Source organism: Meriones unguiculatus, chromosome 14 (genome assembly GCF_030254825.1).
Source record: "Meriones unguiculatus strain TT.TT164.6M chromosome 14, Bangor_MerUng_6.1, whole genome shotgun sequence".
Lineage (NCBI taxonomy): Eukaryota > Metazoa > Chordata > Mammalia > Rodentia > Muridae > Meriones > Meriones unguiculatus.
In genome coordinates, this window is record NC_083361.1 from 2,980,273 (window position 1) to 2,999,683 (window position 19,411).

Below are 19,411 nucleotides of genomic sequence, written 5' to 3' on the forward strand. Positions count from 1 at the left end.
CCATCTCTCCAGCCCTAAAAAGTAAAATTTTAAAGAAAGAAGACGAGAGCTGGGATGGGATGTCACGTGTCTTTGCAGTCATGTAATCAGGAGGCAGAGGCAAGTGGGTCTCTGTGAGTCCAAAGCCATCTTGGTCTACACAGCAAGTTCAAGAGCAGTGAAAGCTACATGGAGAGATTTTTTTGTCTTAAAAAAAAAAATCCTGCCAGCAGTCCTGGTGCACTCCTTTAATCCCAGCATTAGAGAGGCAGAGACAGGCAGCTCTCTGAGGTGGAGGCCAGCCTGGTCTACAGAGTGTTGTAAGAATGCCCAGGCTACACAGAGAAACTCCATCTTGAGAAAGAACAGCAACAACAAGCCAGGCAGGGCAGTGGTGGCACATGCTTTTAATCCCAGCACTCAGGGAGGCAGAGGCAGGTGGATCGCTGTGAGTTTGAGGCCAGCCTGGTCCACAAAGTGAGTCCAGGACAGCCAGGGCTACACAGAAAAACTGTCTCAAACAAACAAACAAAAATATAAATGTGAACTTTTAAAAAATTTTTTTTAGAGTATTAGTGCTCTGCCTGCACACCTGTACACCAGAAGAGAGCATCAGATCCCTTTATGGCTGTGAGCCACCATGTGGGTGCTGGGGTTTGAACTTAGGGCCTCTGGAAGAGCAGCCAGTGCTCTTAACCTGCCCTTAAAATAAGTTGGAACTAAGTAGAATTCAAAGCCGTTCTTCAAGGAGCACTGGCCGCTCTTGGCAACGTAGCCGAGCCGTGGACGCCGACGCACTTGGAAGGGTCACTAGCCACACACATGAGCCGCGGCCTCGCTAGACACCCCAGACACAGAACCGTCTCCATTTCAGTGGGAAGTTCGCTGGCAGAGCTGGTCAAAGAGCCCAAGCGCTGGGATGGACGGATGGACAGACAGACGCACTCCCTCCCAGCCGGCAAGATTCCCCCGAGGCCCTTCCCACAGCCCTCTGCCACCTCCTGGCGCTCTATCCCGGGTACCTGCTAAGGCCTTGATCCGAGAGCACTCGAAGAGCGAGGCAGCTGCGTTGCCGGCCGCCGGGGGCTCTCGATCCCAGCCCCTGTCCGGGCTCTCCCAGCGGGAGGGGTTGTTGTTGTTGGCAGCTGCTGGGCCCTCCATGTTGTCCACTTCCCCCGGACCTTGTGCCATTGGGGTGGGCGGGGCCTGGAATCCAGGAGAGAAAGGTTAGCGCAGGAAAATGACCTGAGCTCAAAGGACCCAGTTCTCACAGTGAGGACCCAGGCATTCCGTGCCCTGTCTCCAGCTGGGTTTTCTGTCTTTTGCATCAAAATAAATAAGTAAATAATAAAAATTAAAAAGAAAAATCTTCTGATGGGTGATACAGGTGATCCCACAGTTGGGAGATCAGGAGTTCCAGGCTAGCCTGGGTCACATAGCTAAATTTTGTCTCAAAGAATCAAATAACAGGGGCTCGGAAGACAGCCGAGTGGGTAATGTGCTTTACTCCGCAGCATAATGAATTCAGTCTCCAGAACCCACAGGAAAACCTTGCACACTTATAACCCCAGGCAGATCCCTGGGGCTCCCTGGCCAGCCAGCCTTGCCTGATCTGTGAGCCGCAGGCCAAGCAAAGGACCCGTCTCAAAAACAATCTGTCCACCGCCTGAAGGAGCACGTGTAGACATGCACACCTAAACACACAAGCACACACAGTATCAAATAATAATAATAAAACCCAGGCCAGGCGTGGTGGCCACTAAGAAAGCAGAGGCAGGCAGATCTCTGTGAGTTTGAGACCAGCCTGACCTGCAAAGCAAGTTTCAGACCAGCCACAGTGAGGCCTAGTCTCAGTTACGATCATCATCCTCATCATCACCATCATCTGGGCCTGCCAGTAAAATGCCTGCAGCACAAACAGGAGGCCTTGAGTTTAGAACTCCACGCAAAAGCAGACATAGTGGTGTCCACCTGTCATCCTAGCTAGCGATGAATGGCGCAGAGATGCATGCATCCATGGGGCTCACTGACCGGCCAGTCTAGCCAGTGCAGTGAGAGACCCTGTCCTTAAAAACAAATGAGGTGAGCTGGGTGTGGAGGCAGAGGCAGGCGGATCTCTGAGTTCCAGGCCAGCCAGGGCTACACACAGAGAAACGCTGTCTCTAAAAAATAACATAGATAGACAGACAGACAGACAGATAGATAGATAAGATAGATAGATAGATAGGGTGAAGAATGATAGAGGAAGACAACCAGATATTGGGTGACCTGTGCGTGGGCACTTACACACAGACATACATGGACGGACACACGCGCATGCGCGCGCACACACACACACACACACACACACACACACACAATGGCCCTGGTGGACAATGTCTTTATTCCCAAGCACAGCACTTGGGTGATAGAGGCAGAAGGATGAGGTCAAGCCACACACCTGGGCTATAGAGACTCTGTTTCGTTTCTTTTTCTCTTCCTTCCTTTCTTTCTTTCTTCTTTCTTTTTTTATTTTTTTCCCTCAAGACAGGGTTTCTCTGCATAGCCCTGGCTGTTCTGAAACTCACTCTATAGACCAGGCTGTCCTCAAAAAACTCACAGAGATCTGCTTGCCTCTGCCTCCCGAGCGTTGCTTAAAAGAAAAAAAAAATAGGGCTAGAAAGATGGCTCAGTGGTTAAGAACACTTATTGCTTTTGCAGAGGACCGAGGCTCGGTTCCCAACACCCACACGGTGGCTCACAACTGTCTGTTATTTCAGTTCCAGGCAATCTGGCCTCTGTGAGCTCCTGGACACGCATGGTCCACGTGAACTCACGGAAGCAGATACACGTAACATAAACAAAATAAGTAACAAATGATGAAATGCTGTTACCAGATGATGACTAAATCATTAATAACAATCCACTCTAACAGCAGCATTCAGCCTGGCCGCTTCAGAGAGCAGTGATGATGCCACGCCAGCACCGCACCACCACACGGGAGAACACACACCTCACAGAACTCCAGAACACAGCAGTAACGGCAAGAGGGAGCGTGTCTGGGCCCTTGCCTCGCTCAATTCCTTACTAGTCGGTTAGCATCCGCCCATGTTACCGAGAAGACTGAGGCATGGGGGAATTCAGTCACTTGTCTGAGGTGTGCCGCTAAGTCAGCAGCTGGGAATCAAACTGAGCAGCACGTCCTCAGACTTTCACCCCGGAGACGCATGCTCTGCTGTGTGACTTCGTCCAAGTTCTTGGTGAAGAAAGGTCTGGGGGGCCGGGGGATAGGCCCTTCCCTTTGGCCCTGGCCTCTCCAGCAGGGCTGAGTGGGCAGTACTAGCTGGCCAATTCTGAGCCTTAGACGGGGAGGCTGCGTGGGCTTTCTGTGATGCTAGACCAGAGCAGATCCAGGGCCGTACCTCTGCAGCCACAGCCGGCTCCAGCAGCCGGCGATGCCCCATCACCACGACACGCCTAAAACTTGCGTGTGCCAGCTGAGGCCTGGAGAACCGAGCAATCGGGTCTAATCTAAACCACCAAACGCTTGCCTTCGCAGCTAGACCCGTCTCAGCGTCTTAAGAGGGCGAGTCGGCTGGGGCGATTTGTTACGCAGCACGCCAGCGGCGCGCTGTCTGCCTCTGGACCACACATGATAAAAACCTGTTTTGCAGGGGAAGGTGACATCAAGTATGTCTCCAACACGACCCCCACACGCACAGCCCAGGCCCGCTTCTGAGACCCAGACAGCGTCAAACTCGGGAGAGTTTAAGAAGCTGAGAAGGTCTGAAGTCGCGGCCGAGAGTAGTGGGGGTCATGCCTCTAGGCGGGCACCCTAGGACCACTGCTCTTCTTTCATAGAAAGCTGGGCCTGACCACACCGCTATCTCTCAGTCGAGTCCTGACCCCCTTTCCCGTCTCTGGGGTTGACTGGGTCATCTGAGAAACTCCTAAGGGTGTGTGAAGACGAAATGAGTTGCTCCCTCAGCCAGCATGGTGTCTGGTACACGGCAAGCCCTCGGTGCACCGCTCTCCTATTCTTCTCTTCCCCTCGCAGGGTCGGAATCGCACCCAGAGCCTCACCGCCATGTGCTCCACAGCGAGACACACAGCCAGGCAGCTCTGAGTTTTCCCCTTTCGCCTCCCCTTAGCAAGTCCGGGGCGGGGGCCGCTCAAGAGTCAAGAAGAGGCGGCTTCAGCGCTTTATCCTGGCGCTGTGGAAACCCAGCATCTTCAGCTGGGGTTGTCTGCGCTCTGATTTCCTCCCCTATGAATGGGTGGTCACAGCCGTTTCCCCGGGGAGGATACTCGGGCCAAAGGAGGCGCTCGGCACTTGGCGAGCTCTCGCTGGGCCCAGGTTGCAGCTCAGGCCTTTCGCGGGTGGATGGGAAACGGGGTCCTAAGCGGCTCCGGCGAAGGCCGCTGGGGAGCTGAGCCCCGAGGCTTTAACCCTCCCAAAGCCGCGCCTCTCCGCCGCGGTGGTCCCAACACCCCGCGGAGGAGGGCCCCGGGGAGGATGAGGCCTGGGGATGACCGGCGCCTGGCTCAGAGCTGGGCTGGGAGGGGGTGAGGGCTTCCCTGACCGCTGCACCCCGAGCCTCCGCCCGGCTGCAGGGACCCGGGGGGGGGGGCTCGGGCCGGCCGGGGCGCGGGGGAGGATGCCGCGGAGGATGCAGGGGAGGATGCGGTGGGGGGGGTGCAGGCCGGGCGGGGAGATGCCCGGGAGGATGCAGGCCCGGCCGCTCACCTGCGCGCCGCCGCGGTCCCCGGGGCTCGCCGCGCACACCGCCCTCCGTGCGGGCATCCGTGGGGCTGCTCGGCCGGATCCGCATGCGCCGCCGCCGCCGCCGCCGCCGCCGCCGCCGCGCGCCCCCGGGACCCCTCCCGCGCGCCGTCCCACACTCCCACGCTGCCGCTCACACGCCGGGCCGCCGGCAACGTCACGCACTCCCTGCACACACGCCCACTCCCTCTCGCGGTGTCACTCCTCCACGCCCTCCCGGGGAAGGGGGCGTCGCTCGGGGTCGAACCGGCGACCCGGCACACGCAGCCGTCTGCAGCGGTCTCCCCACCGGAATGTGAGCCGCAGGGCCATGCCCTGTGACACGCTCGGGTACTGTGGTACGCCCGGACACAGCCGCCAGCACAATGGAGGTCACGTGAAGGCGCCTGAGCAGGTCACCCTGTGACACACGCGGTTAAGGTCCCCGCCACCAGCGCTGACCCGCGCAGCCGTGCATAGAGGGCCGCGCACCGAGACACTCTCAGGTCCAGCCACCGGCGCACACGCCGTGCTTGGCACTCACGCTCGCTCCCAAAGTGTCACGGAGCGTCCACGCCCACACGTCACCAGGCTCACAGTCTCACACGCTTGAAATGTCGCACGGGCACTAGAGGTGGCCCACGCTGCGTTGCCACACGCTCACCCATCACTGCCTCAACAGGACGCAAGAACGCGTCACGCGGCGGCCCGTGAGGGGGGCCCCGTTCTCACACCCCCATCCCACTCTCCCTTACAGCCTGGCTCACGCACACCTCGCTCTCCCGCCGCCTGGCGCGGGCTGACCCCGTGCCCCTCGCGGTGCCACCCCGTGGACGGCGAGCCATGCCCACACAGCGCGCGCTGCAGCACAAGAAATGGAACTGGGTGTCGCCCAAAACTGTGGGGTCCCTTGCGGTCACCGGGGGTCACACAGGTACGGGATCACACCCACACACACATCTCTTCCCTGTTGGGAGGAGGCTCTGCCGGAGGCTAGCCCTAGGGTCAGGGGGCGTGGGCAAGGAGCGCCTGGTGGGCGGGACGCAGGGAGGCCCCGCCTCTCCCAACCCCGCCCCGCCCCGCCCCTGGACGGTGCCGTGGCCGTTGAGCCTGCGCGCCTATCGGACGAGGCGGGCTGACTCAGCCCCGCCCACTCGCTCCCTTTCCAGCGGGAGGCGTGGTCGGCTCGGTCCCGCCCTTTGAACCCAGGACGGAGGGGGCGAGGCTGAGGGAGGAGCCTCTCCGGCCCCGCCCCTCCCTCTGAGTAGGGCACACAGCGCGCCACTGGGTTCCCGCGCGTCCCCGGAATTCTCAGCCTTCCCGACCACGGGCCCCGCAACATGGCTGTCAAGAAGATCGCGATCTTCGGTGCCACCGGCAGGACCGGGCTCACCACCCTGGCGCAGGCGGTGCAAGCAGGCAGGAGCGGGGGCGGCTGGGGGAAGTCAGGAGCGCCCGGGCGGAGCTCTGGGAAGGGTCGTCCTGGGGCTGGGCGGAGAGCGCACGGGGCTGTGTGTGCCCAGGCCTGTAGGCCAACAAGCGGTCACGGGGACAGCAGTGGAGAACGCGCAGATTCGGTTCTACTTGAGTCCGAGGCGTAAGAACTAACCGCGGGAACGTGGAGGACTCCTCCGACACTTACATGCAAGCAGGGGCTCGTGTGAAAAGTGCCTGACTGTGGGTGCTGGTCCTAGTTAACACGCCTGGAAAGGGCTCTCTGAGCCAGTACCAGATGGGCGCGCAGCCAGCCAGGCCGTCTCCCTGAACGTGCTAAAATCCCGGTGACCCTCATTTGGAATGGGAACTAGTATTACTCCGCTTGACGGGTAAGAAAACCGAGGCAGAGAGAATGACTTGCTGGTACATAGCTAAGCTAGGATTTGAACTCGGTTCGTGCCCTTAAAAAACCGTCCACAGGTTTATAGCTTGGTCACTGGAACAGAAACTTAGTCTAAAAGGAAGAGATCGCACTACAAGAAAGTCACAGCGAAGGGACTGCAGCCCCGGGAAATGGCGTTGAGCCGCCCTGGGAGAGGAAGCAGGGTCCCCCAGCACCCCCTGGCCCCTCAGTCTAGAAGTTAACTCTCGACCAGGCCTGCAGGTTCCAGATAAAGAGCCGCACCCATGCTGGCCTTGGCGATTCCTAAGGTGCAGACTATCACACCTCCCCAAAAGGGCGGAAACCACCAGGAGCTCGGTCCCCGCAGATCCGGCCCAGCCCCTGCTCTGGGTGAGGCTCTTTCTCCCCAGGGACTCAGTAAGGGTCTTTTAATTCACGGCGGGCGAAGGAGAGAGCCCTGGAGCTCCCAGAGAAAACCAAGTTGTCTTTGACTGTAGTGTAGTGCACCTGTGACCACACACACACACACACACACACTAGAGAGGCACAGACAGGCAACTCAGGAGGTCAAAACTGCCCTTGACTACGCAGCAAGTTACAGGCCATCGCGTACTGCCTTAGGGAGGAACAGGGAAGGGAAAGGTAGAAGCTGAAAATTGCTGTGTCACCATGAATTTGTGGATTATCGTGTCAAATACCATCACCTTAATCCCCAAAATCAAAACCACTGTTTACCGCTGGCTCACCCTGCTGGGCACGGCCGGAACTGCACACAGGAGTTCCGGGTGGCCCGGCCTTTTCTCCCGGTGGCCCAGCAAGGCCTCTGTCAGAAACCAGGAAGAGATAAAAGACAAACAAGAGGCAGGGAGGGATCTGGGGATCTAGCTCAGAGGTGGAGCACCTGCGTGGAATCCCCCTGTGAGAAGAGGCCCATTGCCCAGCATTGCCCAAGGCCCTGTGCCCAACCAAGGAAAACCAAAGAATAAAAGACAACCTGAGTTGAATGCCCAGGAGAGAACCAACTCAGGAAAGCTGAGCTCTGACTTCCATACATGCACACAAATAAAGTAATAACTAAACAGCGCAGAGGTTGCTGGCAGGGTGGGGTGCACACCTTTAATCCCAGCACACAGGGGGCAGAGGCAGGTGGGTCTCTAAATTTGAGGTCAGAGCTCAGCATGTTCTGCAGCGAGATCCAGGACAGCCAGAGCTGCACAGAAATTGTGTCTCAGCAAACAAAAACCAGCAGCAACAACAGCAAAACAGGCTGCCTTGGGGCACTGGTGAAATGACTTAGAATGTAGACAGTGCTTAGACAGAAGGCCGTGGATAGTTGGTGTGATGACCCTTGGCCAGCTGAACTCAGATTAAAGAGTATAGTCCAGTCCTGAATTTAGCCCTGGGTTTCTCTACTCAGGAAATGTATGCTCATGGCTACTTAACCTAAACTTGCCTCAGTTTCCCTATCTTCAAGTAGGCAAATAGCTGCTTTGTAAAACTGTTGCAACCTAGGGGTCGTGGTGAGTTTTAGAATGTTTCAAATTGGTCACAAAGGATCAAAATGTATCAAGTTGCCGTGGGCATCCACAGAGCGTGAGCCTAGGCCCTCAGTAAGACGGTTAAAGGAGACGAGTTCAATGTAGACATGTTGAGAAGGTAGTCCCCTACCTAAGCCTGTACGTCAACGTCTTGACAGAAGGCTTAAAATAAAGAAAGGCGAAGGGTGTCCGTCCACAAGCAGTCCCTTGGCTTCACAGGTTGACCCATGTCCTCCAAGGTGTCTGACAAGTTGTCAAAAGGCGCCGTGAAATCTCTTCCTCTTCTGGCTGGCACAGGGCCCCAGCCGAAGCCTCCTGCCTCCTCTTCCTCCTCCCTCCCCCCCAGCATGAGATGTTTGGGGAAGTTGTGATCTGGGGGACTTGGTAGTTTCAAGCAGCCTGATTATCATCTGCACTCCTGCCAGGGTAGTTACCGCATGCCCGATGGTGGTTTGATATAGGGATTTATGTGTACTGGTTCGGCAGGGAAATTTTGTATTGAGGATTTTTTTTTTTTTTTTGACACTTGAAAGAGCGCGCGGATAGAGGATGAGAAAAGCCTATAATCCCAGCAGTCAGAAAATGGAAGATCAGCTCCCAGCTACTTCTGGGAGCTGTGTAATACTTTGTCTCAAAAAAATAAAAAAAGGGGCTGGAGAGATGGCTCAGAGGTTAAGAGCGCTGAGAGCGGTGCTCGTCACCACTGAGCTGCGTGTGGCTCTCCTGATTTCCGTGTAAATTGTGTGCTTTGTTTGTTCGTTCTGTTTTGAGGCAGCGTCCCGCTATGTAGTCCTGGCTGGCCTGGAACTCCCTACATAGACCATGCTGGCTTTGAACTCCTAGAGATCCACCTGCCTCGGCCTCCTGAGTGCTGGGATTAAGGTTGAGTAGCAGAAGCTGCTGTCTAGGCAACAGTTTCGTGAAGCTCCGCCTCCGGTAGCTACAGGCCATCTTGAGGGCAGGTCCATGGGGCAGGGAAAGTGCGACTGTGTTTGTGATGCGTGAGTGAGAGCCTTGGAAGCCCCTGGACTCCTGAGGCTCTCAGCTTCCCTAGATCAGCAGAGAGTCAAGGTGGAGCAAGGAAGTGATTTAGGGACCCAGGGGGAAGGGTCTGAGACAGAGAGCACACAGCGTGTGCAAAGGCCAGGAGGCAGGTAACGGTGAGGTAAACTGAGGAACTGGACAGCGTGCAGCTGGTGAAGGAATGGTGACTGAGAGGAGAAGCCGGAGGGGCCCAGACCAATGTCCCGAGCAATGTGAGTTTTACTGCAAATATAGACGGATCCGGAAGGCCCTGGGCAGTGTTGCTGCTGTCTGGACTGCGGGTTTGGAGGGGGCAGGACAGGGCCCTGGAGTCCAGGGAGGACCCAGGCAGGGGATAAAGATGAGGACTCTGGGTGAGTTCACACAGGAAATAAAATAAATCCCAAGATGGTTAAAAACCTGGTAGCTCATGCTCCTCATCCCAGTAGATGAGAAGCTGAGGCAGGAGGATTGCTTTAAGGCCAGCCTGGGTTACAATGTAAGACCCTGTCTTAAAATAACAACAATAACAAACGGTGATAATATTTTAAAATTAAAACTGGGGTCTGAAGAGATGGCTCAGTGGTTAAGAGCCCTTGCTGCTCTTGTGGAGGACCCGTGTTCAATTCCCAGCTCCGACGTCAGGCAATCTGTGACTCCAACGTCTCTGGCCTCCGTGGGCCCCTGTCCTCCACTGCACAGATGCATTCACATAATTTAAAAAAAAAATAAGTAAATAAAAATATTTGTTTGTTTGTTTGTTTGTTTTAATGAGTTAAAACTGGGTGATTAAAACTTGTAATCCCAGCTCTCTGGATGTGGACAGCTGGAGGCCCAGACCCATCACCCTCACCGCTGCTGTGAGTACAAGGCCAGGCTGGGTTATATGAAGCCCTGTCTCAAAAAGGAAGAGAAAAGACACAGTAACGATAGCAAACAGTCATTGATAATTTCAGGACTGGAGGTTCGATTACTTTGTTTTACTATGGCTTGGTTCTTACGCAGTTTTGGTTGTTTGTTTTGGTTTTGGTTTTTCTATATGGGATTCAAATCCAGTGCCTTACTTGCATTTTATAGCTGAGATGTATGCTTTTTTCATGTTTATACTTTTAGTTTCCTGGGGTTTGGTTTGGTTTGGTTTGGGGTTCTGTTTGTTTGTTTTAGTTTGTGTCTAATATTTCTTTTTAGTTTTTTTTTTGTATTTTTCGTTCTATGTAGTGTGTGTTTGTGTGTGGGTATATGCGGGTGATGAACAGGTGACGGAGGTGTCAGATCCCTGAGGCTGGGGTTGCAGTTGTGAGCCCCTGACTTGGGTGGTAGGAACGGCTGAGCCAGCTGCCTGGGATAGTTTGTTTGTCTGCTTGCTTGCTTTAAGAGCTTCTAAAACTTACGGACAATCATGGTGGCAGAGAGGCAGGGTCATGAAGCTCTCCGAGAGTCCAAGGCCAGCCACGCCTACCAGAAGAGTTCCCGGACAGCCAGGGCTGTATAGAGACTCTGTCAGCAGCCCCTCCCCATATATTTTTTAAATTTTATCTTACTATGTCTGGGTGTTTCGCCTGCCTGTATACACGCCTGGTGGGCGCAGAGGTCAGAATTGGGCATCAGATCCCCTGGGACTGGAGTTCCTTGACAGCTACCACGGGTGTGGTGAGAATCGAAGCTGGCTCGTCCACAAAATCGACAAGTGCTTTTAACCGCTGAGCCATCTCTTCAGACCCTACTTCGTTGGTTTTTAAGGCAGGGTCTCACTCCGTAGGCCAGACTGGTTCTGAGCTCCCGGTTGCTGTGCCGCAGCTTCCCAACCTCCGAGATTAAGACTGACCCTGGTTGCCATGCCTAGTGTGTCTAGGTTTTTGTTTCTGTTTGGTTTTTCGAGACAGGGTTTCTCCGTGTAACCCTGGCTGTCCTGGAACTCGCTCTGTAGACCAGGCTGGCCTCGAACTCACGGCGTTCTGCCTGTCTCCGCCTCCCGAGTGCTGTAGTTAGAGGTGTGGTCTGTCTGTACTGTCAGACAGACGGTACTGCCTTGTACGGGTGAATGTATCTAACAGTTGGTGGTTTATCAACGCCGCTGGTATGGTGGCCGCGCTATGCACGTGAATATTTTGGAGTGAAAACATGTTTTCGCTCCCCTTCAGCCTGTTATCTGATGCTGGGTCACGTGGGCAGGCTGTGTGCAAGCTTCTGAAAAACTGCCAGAAAGTCCTCCAGAGTAGTCACCTCATCAAGTGTGGCCCTCCGCTGTGCGTGGGTGGGGTTCCTCCCTGCAGCACTCTGGCCCTCACACCAGGCTCTACTCCCTCATCCTGATAGGTGTGATGTGGCATAGGTGTGTGCAGGCTGTTGGTTTGCCCGGGGGATGGGCTTTGGTTTTTCAAGACTGGCTGCCATGTGGCTCAGGCTGGCCTTGAACTCCCTGCTCTTCCTCCTCGTTGCTGGAATTAGAGGCATTACTATTGGCAGCAGGGTCTTGCTGTGTAGCTCTGTGGTCCTGGCTGTCCTGACACTGTGTGTGGCTGAGATCTGCCTCCAATTTAGGACGGTCCTCTTGCCCCCCGTGTGCTGGAACTCCAACTCCACACTTGCTCTGTTTTTCTTTTTTTACTACATTTTATTTGTTTACTGTGTGTGTCCACTTACAGAGGTCAGAGGACCACTTTCAGGAGTCCGCTCTGTCCTTCCACCGTGTTGTCGGTCCTGGGCGTCCCAGTCAGAGCCTCAGTGACTCTACCCACTGAGCCATATTGCCACCCCTTTGCTTCTCCTTCCTTCCTTCCTTCCTTCCTTCCTTCCTTCCTTCTTTCTTTCTTTCTTGCTTGCTTGCTTTTGAGATACGGTTTACTACGTAGCAAAGGTTGTCCTTGAACTCCTGATGCTTCTGCCTCTGCTGCGGGAGTGCTGGGATTACAGGCAGGCGTGTGCTACCATGCCCTTCTGCTCTCCTTTCCTCGTTTAATTTTGCATGTGGGCAGGTGGTCAGGTGGGGAGGGGGAGGGTGTTAGTGCTCATTTAAAAAGCCAGATACGCAGATCTGATATGAAAGAGATTTATTGAGAGAAAGAGAGGGAGATGGGGGGAGGGTGCCCAGGAAATAGGGAGAAACCGAGGCAGAGAGAGCAGGAGAGCAGAGAGAGAGTAGGTGGAGTAGTTACATCTGAAGCACCTGGCCCAGGGGGAGTCGTAGGACATAGGTAATGACGTAGGACATTGTCAGGCCTAAGGGCTGGCCAGTCGAATTGCCCACCCAACATAACATTCCTCCCTTTTTGCTTAATTAAAAAAAGAGGAGACGGCTGGAGAGATGGCTCAGAGGTTAAGAGCACTGGCTGCTCTTCCAGAGGTCATGAGTTCAATTCCCAGCCACCACATGGCGGCTCACAACCATCTATAATGAGTTCTGATGTGCAGGTGTACATGCAGGCAGAACACTGTATACATAATAAATAAATCAATCTTTAAAAATGAGGCAGCAGGGAAGGGGGGCAAGGCGGCACTGAGGGCGTTGGATGCTTCTCACGTAAAGCAGTTAAAGTCTATGAATGTAGGCTCCTTGGAAGCAGCTCTTGCTTGCCATGTAAGGGGTGAGAGAGAGAGGAAAGCAGTAAGGGTTCCAAATTGTCCAGATCCCGTGGTGAGGAGGGGAAGCCCCTGCCCTGGAACGTTCAGGGTAGAGGGTGGAGTTGCCAGCCAAGCCCAGCAGCAGACAGGGACTGAGGAATGCTGGGAGAGCCTAGAGCTGTCGGTCCGGGGCCTGAAGCACACCATTCCGGCCTTTTGTTGATAATGAATGGATATTGGGCAAGGATATCAATCCTCTTTGGCTACTTCCTGCTGACACTGGGCAGCGACAGGGGGGTCAAAAGGCTGAATTGGCCGAGGAGCAGGCTGTTGTACTTGCTGTCCAGGATCTGAGAACATTCGAGGCCGGGAGCAAAAGCGCAGGTCCAGCTTGGCGCAGTCTGGGAGGTTAGCACTGCGGGTAGCTGCTTTGTCGCTGATGTGGGAAGGACCTGGGTCTGGCAGGGTACTGGACTGTAGATGTGGGCAAAAGACAAAGTTAAGTAGGTGAGGGAGAAAATTCATTTCAGGTGTTCATTTGAAACCTTGGGAGAGCGAGCAGAGAGGGAAGGTTTGGGGCAAAGAAAAGAAGCGTGAACGGAGGGGACTCCATTTACCCGATCGCTGGCAGTAATTAAAAAGGTTGTGCTCCGATCTGCCCTCTGAGGGATTCTGAGGCCTAGTTTGGTTGCAGAGGCAAGTAAACTCAGAAGCCCTTAAAGGGGGCTGCAGGGGTAGAAACCTGAAAGTCTCCAGAAGGCATCCCAGAGGAGCGCCTGGAGGGACGGGCGGATGGCCTATTCCCGTTGGTCAGGCTGGAGTCAGTGACCGGCGGCTGGAACAGACTCTACCAATGTAGTGAGCCAAGCCTTGCTCTTGGGGCGCCCTGACAGAGCAAGGGAATGAAGAAGCGGGGGGGGGGATGGGCTTACGGGCTCACAGCACCCTGTAGGGTCCTGTGCACTCACCCACCAGCTCACCGACCGACCTGCCTTTCTGCTCCTCTTTGTCCTCAGGTTACGAGGTGACGGTGCTGGTTCGAGACCCCGGCAAGCTGCCGTCAGAGGGGCCCCAGCCAGCCCACGTAGTGGTGGGAGACGTTCGGCAGATGGCCGATGTGGACAAGACGGTGGCTGGGCAGGACGCCGTCGTCGTTGTGCTGGGCACTGGCAACGACCTCAGTACTGAGCCCCCGCTTTGCCCTCGGCCCCTCCCCGCACCGCGGCCTCCAGCACCACCCCCGCCCCCGGCCCCGCCCCTGCCACCCCTGCCACCGCCTCCGCCACCGCCTGCCAGTGACAGCCACTCTCTGTCCCCTCTAAGGTCCCACTACAGTAATGTCCGAGGGCGCCCGGAACATTGTGGCAGCCATGAAGGCGCATGGAGTGGACAAGGTCGTGGCCTGCACCTCGGGTGGGTGGTGGGGTCGCGGAAGTGGGGCTGAACTGGGAAGGGGGTGAGTACAGGACACGTAACCCCCAGTCCTCTGGAATGTGGTGCTAAAGCCATCCCAAGTCACCGCACATGGATGGAGCGAGCACCAACTGTGAGCCTAGCCGTGAGTCCTGGACTCTGCACCCACGCGAGACACCGCAGGGCCGCGCTGCGGAGGCAGAGGCGGGCGATCTGTGGGGTTGAGGCCAGCCTAGCCCACAGTGAGTTCCAGGACAGCCAGGGATGAAACAGAGAAACCCTGTCTCAAAAAAAAAAAAACAGAAAAAAGAAAAGAAAGGCACTGCAGAGATATCATGGACAAGAGCCCCTGCCTAGAAGTCCCCAGTGAGGGGCTACACTCTCAGCATGTACGAGGTCCTAGGTTCCATCCTCAGGACTGACATAATCCTCAGGAATCCGGAAGGGATTAACAATAGCAATTAAGATTTATTTGATTCTTTTTATGTATATGAGTGTTCTCTCTGCAGCCAGAAGGGGGCATCAGATCCCAGTATAGACGGTTGTGAGCCACCGTGTGGTTGCCGGGAATTGAACTCAGGACCCCTGGAAGAGCAGACAGTTCTCTTAACCACTGAGCCATCTCTCCAGCCCCAACAGTAGCAATTAATGCTAAAAGAATTTTTATTGAGCCCTTACTGAGTTTCAGGTGCTTAGGAACGAAAGCTCCTTAATCCCCCAATACTACTCGGAGTGTGCGAGAAGCTGAGCAGATGTCTGTGAGACACCAGCTGTTATGTCCCTTGGTTTGTTCAAGGCCACAGCACAGAGAGGCCGGCTGGTGACTCACAGGACGCTGATGGAGCTAGTCAGCTGAGGGTCAGGATGTGCCAAGGGATGTGCCAAGCTGTCTCGGCACCTGCTGGCTTCACCTCGGCTCATTCACTGCTGATAGTCTCCCTCGGAAGGGAGGAGGCAGGAGGAAGGGCTCCATGGTCCTGGCAGCTCAGAGAACACGAGAAGCTCATTAACACTGTTTCACCCTCGTTGACAAAGAAAAATGGCCCCAAATCTGTGATTTTTTAGAATGGTTTGGTTGTTTTGGTTTGTTTTTTTTTTTAGATTTATTTATTATATATACAGTGTTCTGCCTGCATGTGTGCCTGCATGCCAGAAGAGGGCACCAGATCTCACTACAGATGGTTGTGAGCCACCATGTGGTTGCTGGGAATTGAACTCAGGACCTTTGGAAGAAGAGCCAGTGCTCTTAACCTCTGAGCCATCTCTCCAGCCCAGTTGGGTTGTTTTTGTTTTGATCCTCTTTTTTATTTTGTGTTTATTTTTTATAATTTTTTAAATGTGCATTGGAGTTTTGTCTGCATGTCTGTCTGTGTGACTGTCAGATCTTGCAGTTACAGACAGTTGTGAGCTGCCGTGTGTGTGTGTGTGTGTGTGTGTGTGTGTGTGTGTGTGTGTGTGTGCTGTGCTGACATTTGAACCCGGGTCCCCTAGAAGAGCAGTCAGAACTCTTAACCACTGAGCCATCTCTCCAGCCCTGCATTTACTTATTTTATTTAACGTTACTTATTTTTATGTGTATGAGTGCTTTGCCTGCATGTTAGTCTGGTACCATATTTGTGCCTGGTGCTCACTGCGGCCAGAAGACCCCTCGGAGCTGGAGTCACAGGCAGCTGTGAGCCACCGTGCGGGTGCTGGGCGTCGAGTGCAGATCCTCTGCCAAGGCAGGCCATTCCCTTCCCTGCTGGTTGAACACACCTGCCACCAGGATTCGCAGTCCTTACTGTTGAGCCGGTGCAGTGGCTCGGCCAGCAGAAGGCCCGCTGGGCAGTCAGAAGGACTGAATTCATGCTCTGAGTGCCCCCATAAAAAGCCATGTGTGCTTTTACTCCTGTACTCCTAGCTGTAGGGAGGTAGGAGCAGGAAGAGCCCCGGGGCGTACTGGTCAGTAGTCTAGCCAAATTGCTGAGCTCCAGATTCGTTGACTCTGTCTTAATAATAATAATAATAATAATAATTAGTAACAATATGGAGAACACTTGAAGGAACCCAACACTGGGTTCTTCCCACACAGTGTACGCATATAACACACACACACCGGTTTTTAAATTTGTTTATTAGGAGTTGGGGAGGGGGCACTGCACAGGGAGGTCAGGCGACAACTCTTGGGAGTCAGCGCTCCTTCTCCGCCGTGTGGCCTCTTACAGCACGCCCGGGTGAGGCTGGCTGACCTGCGCCCTGGCGGCTGCGAGGCAAAGGTCAGCCGCCCAGGCTAACCCTGCGCTGTGTCTTCCTACTGTGTACCCTTTAGCCTTCCTACTGTGGGACCCGGCCAAGGTGCCCCCTCGCCTGCAGGACGTGACGGATGACCACATCCGGATGCACAAGGTGCTGCAGGAGTCAGGCCTGAAGTACGTGGCCGTGATGCCCCCGCACATAGGTGAGTGGGTTGGGGACCCCGTCACAGTGCCACCAGCCTGTCCTCTACCAGAGAGCCTGGCCTGGCCGTTCCTGGCTCCGCTAAAACTGCCAACACTGGGTTCACAGCCAGGCGCACTCCCAGGCCTGAGTTCAATTACCGAGACCCCACTTTGTGGAAGAAGAGAACAGCCTCCTAAGTGTTGCCCTTGGGACCCCACATATGAGCTCTGGCATGTGACGCCCTCCTCAACAAGTAGATTAAAATGTAATTGTTTTCAAAAGGAGAAGGCAAGTATGTGGTGCTCACCCAGAATTCCAGAATTTGGGAGCTGGAACAGGAGGATCACTAGTCCTGGGCTAGCTAGCCTGGGTTTTGAGAGTATGTTTCAAAAATCCAAATCAGAACGGAAAGAAGAGTAGTAAATAATTTTCTCTTCTTCCTCGGCTTATTTCATCTTGTGCTTTATGTCTTTGCCCAGTCTGACCTTGAAGGTTTAGTTCGGATGACCTTGAATTTGAGGAGTCTCCACCTCCCCCACATGCTAAAATTACAAATTTTCAGCACCACACCTGGTTTGGGATTTTTTGCTTGCTTGGCTGGTTGGGTTGGTTTTCATATGTGTGTGGTATTTTGTGTGTGTTTTGTCTGTATGTGCAGTATCTGAGGAGGCCAGAAGAGGGTCTGGAACCCCGGAACTAGTTTCAGGCTAGGCACCACTGTGTGGGCGCTGGGAATGGAACCTGTGTCCTCTGGAGGAGCAGCTAATGCTCTTAACCACTGAGCCGTCTCTCCAGCCGTATGCCTGGTTTGGTTGGTCTACTGTTCTGCCGCCTCTCTAACAAACCACCTGGAATGCAGATGTTAAAAATCACCATTTTGTTTCTTTTTTTAAGATTTATTTTTAACTGGGCAGTGGTGATACACACCTTTAATCCCAGCACTTGGGAGCAGAGGCAGGGGGATCACTGCAAGTTCAAGGTCTGCAGCCTGGAAGCCAGGGCTACACAGAGAAGCCCTGTCTCAAAACAACAACAACAACAACAACAAAATTTATTTTTTTTATAGGGTCTTATTTAGGCCAAGCTTTTAAATGTTTTGTTGTGGTTGTTTTTGTTGTCTTGAGACAGGGCCTCTCTGTGTAGCCCTGGTTGTCCTAGAACTCCCTGTGTAGACCAGGCTGGCCTCAAACCCCCAGAGATGTGCCTGCCTCTTCACCAGAGTTCTCGAAAAGCAGACGGTAGTAACAGCTGAGCCATCTCTAGCGCTGTTACTTTAAATGTGGGTATGTGAGTGGGTATGTGAGCCCACGGGAGCCAGAAGTATTGGCTGCCTAGAGCGGTGGTTCTCCAATCCTCCTAATGCTGTGCCCCTTTAATACAGTTCCTCCTGTTGCGGTACCCCCCCAACTATAAAAATTGTTTCTGTTGCTACTTCACAACTACAGTTTTTCCACTGTTATGGATTGTAATGGAAATGACTCTGGAGATAGTTTTGTCAGGGGGTCAAGATCCACAGGTTGGGAACCATTGCCCTAGAGTTACAGGCAGTCGGAAGATGCCTGACGTGAGTGCTGGGAACCAAACTCAGTCCTTCTGAACTCGCAGTAATTGCTTTTTAGCACTGAGCCATCTGGCCAGCCCCAAAATCACCACTGTTTTCATTGTTTCCTGATAATGGAAGTCAAAGTGGCCTTTGCATGGGAGTTTCTTTCTTTAAAAAAAAAAGAAAAAGAAAAAAAGCTTTTTTATTTGTGTATATAAGCACTCTATTTGCATGTATGACAAGAGCATCAGACAGAAGAGGGCCCCAGATCCCAGTATAGATGGCTGAGAGCCACCATGTGGCTCCTGGGAATTGAACTCAGGACCTCTGGAGGATCAGCCTGTGTTCTTCACCTCTGAGCCATTACTCCAGCCCTATGTGGGTTTCCTAATGTGTGCATTCAGAAGGTGGTTGGGACTGTAGTGACACAACTGAAGAAAGATTCAGTTAGTGTGCTAGGACACCTGCATGGGAGGTCCCCCTGTGTGGCCAGCGGTTTCTCACACTCCTGCGGCCGGGCTCCCAGGAAAAAGAACCTCAGGAGACGCCAGACAAGGGGGTACACACCTGTCATCCCAGACCATGTGTCTGAGGCCAGCCTGGGCTACACAGCAAGTCTCGGTCTCCAAAAAATTAAAAATAAAAAAAAAGTTATGTGGTGAACTTTGTAGAAAGCCCACACACACACACACACCTCATACACAAAACTTTAAAGTTTAGAAGAAGAAAGCCGGAAACAGAAAGGATGGCAGGTTCACTCATGGCCGCGTCTTTCTCTCCCAGGGGACCAGCCACTAACCGGGGCGTACACGGTGACCCTGGACGCACGGGGGCCCTCGAGGGTCATATCCAAGCATGACCTGGGCCACTTCATGCTCCGCTGCCTCACCACGGATGAGTATGACGGGCACAGCACCTACCCCTCCCACCAGTATGACTAGGACCCTGGCCCTGCTCGGGGTGGCACCCGAGAAGTAACACACACACAAGCATCAATAAAGTTTTAGCCAAGTGCTTCGTATTATTTCAGAGCCTGACTCCCTTTTCCTCTCTGTTGTCTATGAGGTTTTTTGTTTTTTGTGTCTTTTTCAGGGTCGTATATGTGCTGAGTGAACTCTACCACCCAGCCACATTTTCAGTCCTCTTAATTGCTGGGTTTTAGACAGGTGCTCTACTGCTGAGCCATGGCCCAGCCTTTAGAATGGTGTTTTTAAAGCTCGTTCTTTTCTTTAGGGATGGGAGTGGCCTGCTGTGATGTGGAAGTCAGAGGACAGTTTGAAGGATTCAGTTCTTTCACCGTTCACATCCTGGGAACTGAACATAGGTCATTAACAGCAAGCACCTTTGACGCCTGA

General features: G+C 53.9%; 2 protein-coding genes across 3 annotated transcripts in view; one reads left to right on the forward strand and one right to left on the reverse strand.

Annotated features, from left to right (window-relative positions):
- Positions 1–5,272, reverse strand: part of Sptbn4 (spectrin beta, non-erythrocytic 4) — a 91,710-nt gene extending 86,438 nt beyond the window's left edge. The window contains exons 1-2 of the mRNA XM_060366504.1: positions 4,706–5,272; positions 1,002–1,185 (exon numbers count right to left, since the gene is read on the reverse strand). Of these exons, the coding sequence (XP_060222487.1) occupies positions 1,002–1,185; positions 4,706–4,762 (241 nt within the window). The 5' untranslated portion in view covers positions 4,763–5,272. The remainder of the gene's footprint in view (positions 1–1,001; positions 1,186–4,705) is intronic.
- A 665-nt stretch (positions 5,273–5,937) lies between these two features.
- Positions 5,938–19,087, forward strand: Blvrb (biliverdin reductase B). 2 transcript variants are annotated; one of them, XM_021650655.2, is made up of 5 exons: positions 5,938–6,139; positions 13,699–13,863; positions 14,006–14,095; positions 16,404–16,532; positions 18,840–19,087. In XM_021650655.2, exons 1-5 carry the CDS (start codon positions 6,061–6,063, stop codon positions 18,995–18,997), a joined length of 621 nt encoding a protein of 206 aa, XP_021506330.1. In that variant the 5' UTR covers positions 5,938–6,060; the 3' UTR covers positions 18,998–19,087. The 2 variants fall into 2 exon arrangements, with proteins under 2 accessions (XP_021506330.1, XP_060222490.1); XM_060366507.1 differs by lacking the exon at positions 5,938–6,139 and adding an exon at positions 6,524–6,546.
- Positions 19,088–19,411: the final 324 nt, after the last annotated feature.

Coding starts and splice junctions, on each gene's coding strand:
- Blvrb (XM_021650655.2), top strand. CDS start 6,061: ATGGCTGTCAAGAAGATCGCGATCTTCGGTGCCACCGGCAGGACCGGG. Junction 6,140..13,698: donor GGCGCAGGCGGTGCAAGCAG/GCAGGAGCGGGG, acceptor CTTTGTCCTCAG/GTTACGAGGTGACGGTGCTG. Junction 16,533..18,839: donor CGTGATGCCCCCGCACATAG/GTGAGTGGGTTG, acceptor TTTCTCTCCCAG/GGGACCAGCCACTAACCGGG.